The sequence below is a fragment of the Microtus ochrogaster genome, unplaced genomic scaffold, assembly GCF_000317375.1.
Source record: "Microtus ochrogaster isolate Prairie Vole_2 unplaced genomic scaffold, MicOch1.0 UNK1, whole genome shotgun sequence".
In the NCBI taxonomy this organism is placed as follows: domain Eukaryota; kingdom Metazoa; phylum Chordata; class Mammalia; order Rodentia; family Cricetidae; genus Microtus; species Microtus ochrogaster.
In genome coordinates this window covers 11,513,963-11,522,487 of record NW_004949099.1, presented here as the reverse complement: position 1 = coordinate 11,522,487, position 8,525 = coordinate 11,513,963, and the positions used below count along the sequence as shown (strand labels likewise).

General features: G+C 43.5%; 1 protein-coding gene across 2 annotated transcripts in view; it reads left to right on the top strand.

The window, feature by feature from the left end:
* Frmd4b (FERM domain containing 4B) overlaps positions 1–8,525 on the top strand; it is a 191,707-nt gene that overhangs the window by 148,681 nt on the left and 34,501 nt on the right. For both annotated transcript variants that reach the window (XM_026788213.1, XM_005364928.3), the window contains exons 10-11: positions 3,325–3,382; positions 5,286–5,372. In XM_026788213.1, the coding sequence (XP_026644014.1) occupies positions 3,325–3,382; positions 5,286–5,372 (145 nt within the window). The remainder of the gene's footprint in view (positions 1–3,324; positions 3,383–5,285; positions 5,373–8,525) is intronic.

Below are 8,525 nucleotides of genomic sequence, written 5' to 3'. Positions count from 1 at the left end.
GTTGGTCACGTAGCCAGGAGGTTACCTTCGGTCAGGTCACTGCAGGCCAAGAAGTCACGAGTTGCCACACCTAGTTCCCTAGATAGTTTGGAATGTGGGGTGGGTTCTGCTAACAGATAGCTCTCCATCAGCAAATTTGGGTGTGGGGTAGGCTCTGTCAATAGAACGATTCCTAACACAATTATTTTAGGAGGAAATTGGCTCCTAACAGATAGATAGATACATACATACATACATACATACATACATACATACATACATACATAGATGTCAGTCTCCTGTAGACAGGCTAACCCTCAACTCAATAGCTAAGGATAGTTAGTTTTGAATCCTGGCTCCACTTGCCTCCAGATTGCTAGGACTCTAAGTGCCACCACACCCAGCTTCTGTCATACTCTTTGACTATATAGAAGTACCACTGATTTATTAAGAACTCTTCACTGGATAAAATAAACTTCTATGATTATGAAAAGCAATCTGCTTTAGTTCTAATTGCTCCAGCAACTGGAGAGAAACTCTTAGGGCCATAGCTTTAAGAGAAAGAATAAGAACTGCTAAGGGTGGCACAGGTCATGTGAGAAGTGAAATGACCCAGGTGGCCTGTCCCTTGGAGAGGACACGGCCTTCTTCATGCTCTCACTTCTTCACTGGAATCAGTATCCACTCTGCACCTGTGCACACCTGTGATGCTCCAGGCAGAAGGCAGAAGTCACCAGTTCTAAGATTGAACCCTTGATGTTCCAATCCATTGTACCTGTTTCCTGAGCTAGGTGCAGGTGGTGGAGGGTGCTCCAGGGAAGGAGCAAGTATGGAAAGATAATATCTCTGATGGATTTTAGTCAGGAGGTGTACTTACTTTTTACCTCTCTTGATAGCTGTTGTGTGATTACAAACGTAGTCTGTTTAACTTGGTTAACACTTACCTGTAAAGTTCGAATCCCTGCTCTGAGTTTGTCCACTGCATGATCTTGGCACACTCACCGAACTCCTGTACCCTTTATATTCATTTACACGTAAGGCAGTTATTTAAGAAATACCAAGTTAGTGATTACAATGTCCAAAGAAATTGATCTTCACAATGTCATTTAAAAAAAACTTCAAAATTGAATAAATGTGATCAAAGTATATTGTATTAAAGTCTCAATTACTAAATAAAAATGTTATTTTTTAAGAAGTACCCTCAAATTAAGTGGGGACTTCAGTTTCTTGGGGATGGAGAATTTTTATAGAGTTCATCCCACTCCTTAAAAGTCCTCGCTACCTTCTTGAACATAAACAGAAGCGGTGACATGATTGCCATAAGTTTTATTTGTGTGCCTAATGTCTGTTTGAGAGAGTAGCTCATGTATTCCAGGGTACCATTGAACTCACGGTGTAGCTCAGGATGACCTTGAATTTACGAACTTCCTGTCTTCACTTCCCAGTACTACTAACATACAATACCTTACTGAGTTTATTCAGTGTTGGGGGTCATAGGCAGGGCTCCGGGAAAGCTAGGCAAGCAGCCTACCAACTGAGCCACACCCTAGGCCAGAATACTGATTTACAACCGTAATGTTCACCCCTTTAAAGTATGTATTTCTAAAAACTGCTATGTTATGTTTACAGTTAGGTAAACTTGACTACAATCAATATATTTCCATATGTTGAGGGGACTTTTGTTGTTATTTTTTGGTTTTGTTCTTTTTTTTTTTCAAGGCAGGGTTCCTTTGTGTTGCAGCTCTGGCTGTCCTGGAACTTGCTTCAAAGACCAGCCTGGCCTCGAAATCACAGAGATCCACCTGTCTCTGCCTTCTGAGTGTTGGGATTAAAGGTGTGCACCAACACTGCCTTCCTTGAGGGGACTTTTTGTTTCTTTTTATTTTTGGGTTTTTTGTTGTTGTTGTTGTTGTTGTTGTTGTTGTTTTTCAAGACAGAGTTTTGGAGGAGGCCGCCTGCTTCATTCTCGACCACTTAACCCTGAAATAATCACACAGAAACCATATTATCTAAATCATTGCTTGGCCCATTAGCTCTAACTTCTTATTGGCTAACTTTTATATCTTAATCATCTTAATTTAACACATTTCTATAAATCTGTGCATCACCACATGGCAGTGGCTTACCGGGTAAAGTTCCCAGTGTCTGTCTCTGGCAGTGGCTCCTATGGCTTCTCTTTTACTCTGCCTTTCTTTCTCCCAGTATTCCGTTTAGTTTTCCCCCACCTAGCCCTATTCCCTTGTAACTCTGCTATAGGCCCAAAGCAGTTTCTTTATTAACCAATGATAATCAGAGCATACAGAGGGGAATCCCACATCAACAGGGTTTCTCTGTAGCTTTGGAGCCTGTCTCGGAACAAGCTCTTGTAGACCAGGCTGGCCTTGAACTCACATAGATCCACCACCCTCTGTCTCCCAAAAGGCATATGCCACCACTGCCCGGCTTTAAGAGGACATTTTAATGACATTGTAAAAATCAATTTTCTGGACATTGTAATTACTACCTTAATAATCTATCATGAGGATGACACTAAGATGAATATTTATACTCTCCCTCTCTCTCCTCTCCCCCAGACCTGGTTTCTGAGGATTTGGGGTAGTTTGAGTCAGGGTCTCATGGCTGGTCTATAACCTCCTGAGTGCTGAGGCTACAGTCATGAGCCACCATACCTGGTCTAAAAGTTGGTTCTTACTGTTTGTGTGTTAAGTATTCGCCTTAAAAAAGAATTGCTATGTGGGGCTAGAGTAATGGCTCAACAGTTAAGAGAGCCGGCTGCTCTTCCAGGGGTCCTGAATTCAGTTTCCTGCATCCACATGGTGCTTACAGCCCTCTACAACTATAGTCCTGTGGATCCTGATGGCCTCTTCTTGTGTGCAGATGTGCATGAAGCAAAAATAGCATATGCAGAGTGTGCACACATGGGCCAGGTGTGGTGTCATGTGACTTTGTCACATCACCCGGAGTTCAGGGCCAGCCTGGTCTACAGAACAAAGTTCAGGACAGCCAGGGTCACACAAAGAAACTCTGCCTTGGAAAACAAAAAACAGAAAAAATGCATAAATAAGTCTTTTTTAAATTTTACAGTTTGGGTTTCCAACGCAATCCATTTGTAAGCCGCATAAGCCTTTACTCTGTTTGCTTTGTTAGAAAGCCCCTGGCATTTAGATAAGGTACAAACCATATTATGCCCTACAAAGGTTTATTATTCTATTTTTACATAAGTCAACGAGCTTAGTCATGGCTAAAGGAGGGAAGTAGAAGCAAACTCTGTTCCCTGAAATCAGTTTCCCCCGAAGTCCCCTTGGTTGTTTCAATTATCTGATGATGTGTCTCCACTTTCTTTAGGTATATGAAAATAGTAGAAGCCCTACCAACCTATGGAGTCCACTATTACGCAGTAAAGGTAAGTGCTTCTCATATTCCAGAATTTTCCACAATGCTCACCAGGCTGTGCAAGTCATAGGCTGTCTAAAAGAGCATCTAGTGTGTGCGTGAACTGTGTCTAGGATTTGAAGTATTTTTAATTGTTTTGTTTTGTTTCTCAAGACAGTTTCTCTGTGTAGCCTTGGCTATCCTAAAACTCACTCTGTAGACCAGGCTGACCCGGAACTCACATAAATCTGCCTGCCTCTGCCTTCTAAGTGCTGAGATTAAAGGCATGCACCACTACCACCTGGCCTTCATTATCTTTTAAAAGATTTATTTGTTTTATTTGTATGTGTTTAAGTGTTTGCCTCCATGTATATCTGTGCGCTGCATGGATGCAGTGCCCATAGAGGCCAGAAGAGGGCATTAGATTCCCTGGAACCTGAGAAACAGATAGTTGTAGGCCATGTGGGTGCCCAAAACTAAACCCTGGTCCTTTGGAAGACCAGCCAGTGCTCTTAACTACTGAGCATTTTCTCATTCAGCCCCCACATTTCAACATTTTAAGTAGAATCATTTCCATCCATGTTTTAAGTTTATTCATATTTTTAGCAAATTATAAAGCACATTATCTTTGCAAAATACTGCACTCAGGTGCTTTCCCAGGTGTATTAGTTCTCTCTCTCTCTCTCTCTCTCTCTCTCTCTCTCTCTCTCTCTCCCTCCCTCCCTCCCCCTCCCCCTTTCTCTCTCTCTCCCCTCCCCCTGCCTCCCTGCCTCTCTCACTCTACTTGCATGCTGGGTATTGAGCCTGGGACCCATGGCATGATAAATTTCTCCTGTAGCACCGAGCTTCACCTGCATTCTCAAGTCTACCCACAGCGATTTTTGCCTTCCGGTTATTTGCCCCTCGAATGCTCCCAGCTCTTTATGTTCTCCGTGTGACAGTCATGCCAGTCTTCAGTGTTTATGCAAACCCCCATAGGAAATGCTGAAAATTTTGCAAAATTTGCAGTATCACACCCTCATCAGTGTGCTTTGTCTTCTTGTGCTGATAAGCAGGAAGAAACTGGATAAGAAATACTTTGATGATAAAAGATGAAGCAGAGATGAGGGAGATTTTGTTTGAGAGAAGCATAATTTTATAACTGATTAGCTCTTCCATGACTTTTGATGTCATGATAGTGTTGACATCTTTCCCAGTGCATATGGAGGAAAATCAGATAATACTCACTTTCATATTGAGGATGCCTGTGCTAAAAATGTATATTAATTTCATCTTAATTTTCACTGATTCTGCTCTGCATATCCACACATGCCTAAGCCTATATTTTTCTTTCTTTCTATTAATATCTTTTTATTGGAAAATCCCAATAAACAGGGTTAGGAACACAGTGTATTTATAATAGAATATCATCCATATCCACTCCTCACATGTATCTCAGACTGATTATTCATGCTGGGAGTTGTCCAATTCCCCAAAAGGTGTTCTTGCTTCTCCCTCTTCATTGTTAATTGTGCTTTGAGCACTGGGCCTTGGAACCTCTGCCTTTCCCCGGGTAATCCCTGGAAACTTCCCAGCCTTTATAGCTGCCTGTTAACTAAGAGAACAAGGAGTCTTTTTGAAATTATAAATAACTTTGTGTGGATTAGTTCTTGGTTGAATTACATTTTTTTTATTCTCTCCCAACAATTTAATCAAAGCACTAAATGCTTCATTATTTTGGACGCTAACAGTATTGGCTTTTGTGTGTATGTATTATTTGAAGAGATTATTTCAACAAGTTGAGGTTCTCAGCAAGGTTCTATTTATGAAGGCACATTTATTATGACTTGTTGGCACTTGTTAAAGGAAAGAAATTGATGGCGCTTCCCCTCTAGAAGACTTACCAGATCTTGGGTCTCATGTTTTTTGTTTTTGTTTTGTTTCCTACTTTTTAGGATAAGCAGGGACTTCCATGGTGGCTTGGGATCAGCTACAAAGGAATCGGCCAGTATGATTTACAAGACAAGGTGAAGCCTCGGAAAGTAAGTGTGAGCCACTGCAGACACTGAGAGGAACCTTGAATGTTCTAGAGTCTACACTATCACTTTCAGGGGTGCCTTGAGCAATCTCAGGTAGTAAAGATCGCTAAGTGAAATTTAACATTCACCCATGTTAAATGGAAATTTAAAAAATAACTCACTTATGCCCCACCAGCACAGCTTCATAATGGGATAGCCATCTTTTCATTTGCTTGTTGAGACAGTTTCTCATGTGGCATTAATTGATCCTCTGCCTCCACTTCCCAAGTGCTAGGATTGCATGCTGTCTGTTCCGAGGCAATCACCTAAACTGCACACAAAGGTTAGTCTACAAAGCTAACCACAACATGGTTCACAGCCCATACACTTGAGTTTAAATCCAAAGTTTCATGGTGATTACTTCTCAATCGAATGGTTGAAAGCAATCTTTCCACAATTGCAGTGGTTTCTGCCAATCTTCATTTTAAAGGTCTTCTATAGCAACATGGTCTGCTTTCTGCAGAGAAAAGAACTCATGAGCTGAAGGGCCAGAATCTATCAGGCTTGGGTTTTCTGAAGCTAAGTGAGTCACTATTTATCATTATCTGCCTGGAATCCTAGTATGCGAAGGCAGAGATGAGAGAATCAGAAGCTGTGAAGGTCATGCTCTTCTAGGTTGTGAGTTGGAAGCCAGCTTGGGCTACATGAAACTCTGTCTCCAAAAAAAAATTAAAAATAGGGGGAAAGAAACCTTGATTATGAAGTTACTACTGTCACCTCAAGTATAAGTGCACAACATGTACATTGTCACCATTGATGAAGCCGTATAGATCACCATGCCATCACTGTTGGCCTCCTTATGTGCAGAGAGATAAAACCACTCACACTTCTCGCTCTGAGAGAGATTGTTACCCTCCCTGCACTCTGCTGCCATCCCTGCAGGCTGTAGGAGTGAAACAGTGATCTCTCAGTAACAACAAGTCATGGTCAGCCTACCTGTCTTATCTCAACCCAGTCTAAAATAACTCCTACATGGCCACGTGTCTGCTGCTGTGTTCTTCTTAGAGCAACCCTGGAGACAGATCATGCACCGTGTCTCCTGAGACTCCTCTCATGGATCATGCTTGCAATCTCCTTAGGTTATGAAAATGGAGCACCCTTCTTGACCCTATTGCATGGCTGGGACATGAACAGAGATAGCGTGATGGGTGGTGCTAGGCAGATCATGGCTCCCCTTTCCATGCTCATCCAGCTCTGCTGGACCAGACTCGCTGGGCGCCAAGGCTGCTTATTAGGGAACCATTAACAAAAGCAATAAAGCAGCATTCAACCACCGTGTCCTCCTGTGCTAGTCAAATAACCAGCTTGTAGTTTCTGTCAGCCCTAGGAGCCACAGCCAATGGGATAAGGAATACTGTGTTTTATTTTCTGTTCTGTAATGTGGGGATCAAATCCGGGGCCTTGCAAAGGCTAGGCTATCACTACACCACCACCACCAGCACCACCCTGGCCCTCTTGCTGCCTTTGAAAACTACCTAGCATTCCATTGTGTGGATATACATAATCTTTTTAACAGATTCTCTCTTGTGATCCTCCTGGCCACCCTCCACCCAATTCTGGGATTACAGGTGTGAGCCACCACACCTAACTAACTACCGATTCTCTTTTGATGGACTTTATAGTTTCCGTTGTGGGCGGGCAGAGAGGTCAGGGTACAGAGCATAATGATGAGTCCCAGCCAAGTCACTGCCTGTCGTGTTTTCTTAAGGCAGAGCTCACCCTGTATTACTACTTTTGCTCCTTAGACTGTCCTGAATTTTACCTTCTTAATAAAGGACACACAGGACTCTTGCTGGGTTTTTACTAAACTTGTGTACATAATAGAACTTAAGCCAACATTCAGGTCAATTTATAATCAACTAGCATGACTTGGTAAGTGTGACATCCTCACAACATGGAAGTGTTTCTTTAAAAATAAAAAACAAGCAACCTCGGCACTCATCCCTCGCAGGCCCTCCCGCTCTCGGAATTCTTTCTCCCTTTCCATAATAAATCTATGATCACACTGCATAAAGAAAGAGACACAAGCAATCAGATTTCCTGCCCGAGTCATGGTGAGTCAGAGCTACACAGCAAATGCGAGCCTTAGCTCCTCTGCAGGGCTCCTGACTCACCGGGCCTTTCTTTACGTTCACAGCTTCATAAAAATCGGTACACACTGTTTCACACGGATCCCCATCAGGCCTGCTTGTTCGTCCCCGCGTCTAGAGGAGGCTCGGCAGCCACCTCCCCTTTTCCATGTGCGGTTTCCCTCTTTCACTTTCAGGCTCTGTGGCTGACGCCTGACAACTCTTGTGCTGTGGATTCCTTGCCCTTGCTTCTCCACCACTTCCGGTGTCCACGTGGCACCCGTGGTTTGTTCCCTGCTATCTCTCGTTAATCTGGTAGTGGATCTTGCCTCTGCGGATTTGCCGCTCTCTGGAACCTACTGATTCTCGCTGGGGGCAGCAGTGTGCTCTGCCAGGCCCTATCCTGGCCAGCTTGCCCATGTTAAAAGAATGCATGATTTAAAGGGCTGTGAGCACCGACACAAAAGAAGGCACTTGCTTCAGCATCTGGGAGTGCAGCAAGTTCTCTGATAGCCAGGAAAGAATCCGGGTCCTGCTGACAAATGAATGGAGCCCAGGCTGCTGGACCAGCCTCAAGGTGCTGGGCCTCCGGAGCCATGTGCCTACCTTGTTGGTGTAAAAGCAAACCAGGAGGGAGATGTACCAAGAATCAGAAACTGACGCCAAAGGCCCGTCTTAAAAGGGGTTGTTTAAGGTCTGCTGGCACAGGCCTCCTGCCAGTCTGTCTGGATAATGTCTGTTCATCGTTGTCTCTAAATGGCAGGGACTGTGTTTCTTTACTGCCAGTCTATAGATTGAGGGGTCGCAAGTGGCTTCCATCAGTGAAGCACCATGATGTAGGATAAGAGTTGGAGAGGCATTCCAGACCCTGATGTCTATTTGCTGTGTGATCTTGGTTCAATGTATGAATTTGTGTGTGTGTGTGTGTGTGTGTGTGTGTGTGTGTGTGTGTCTTTCCATGCTGGGGATGCAAGCTAGGGCCTCAGGCAAGCTAAGCAAGCACCCTACCACTAAACTATATGTCCAAGCCTTATTTGTTGTGTGATCT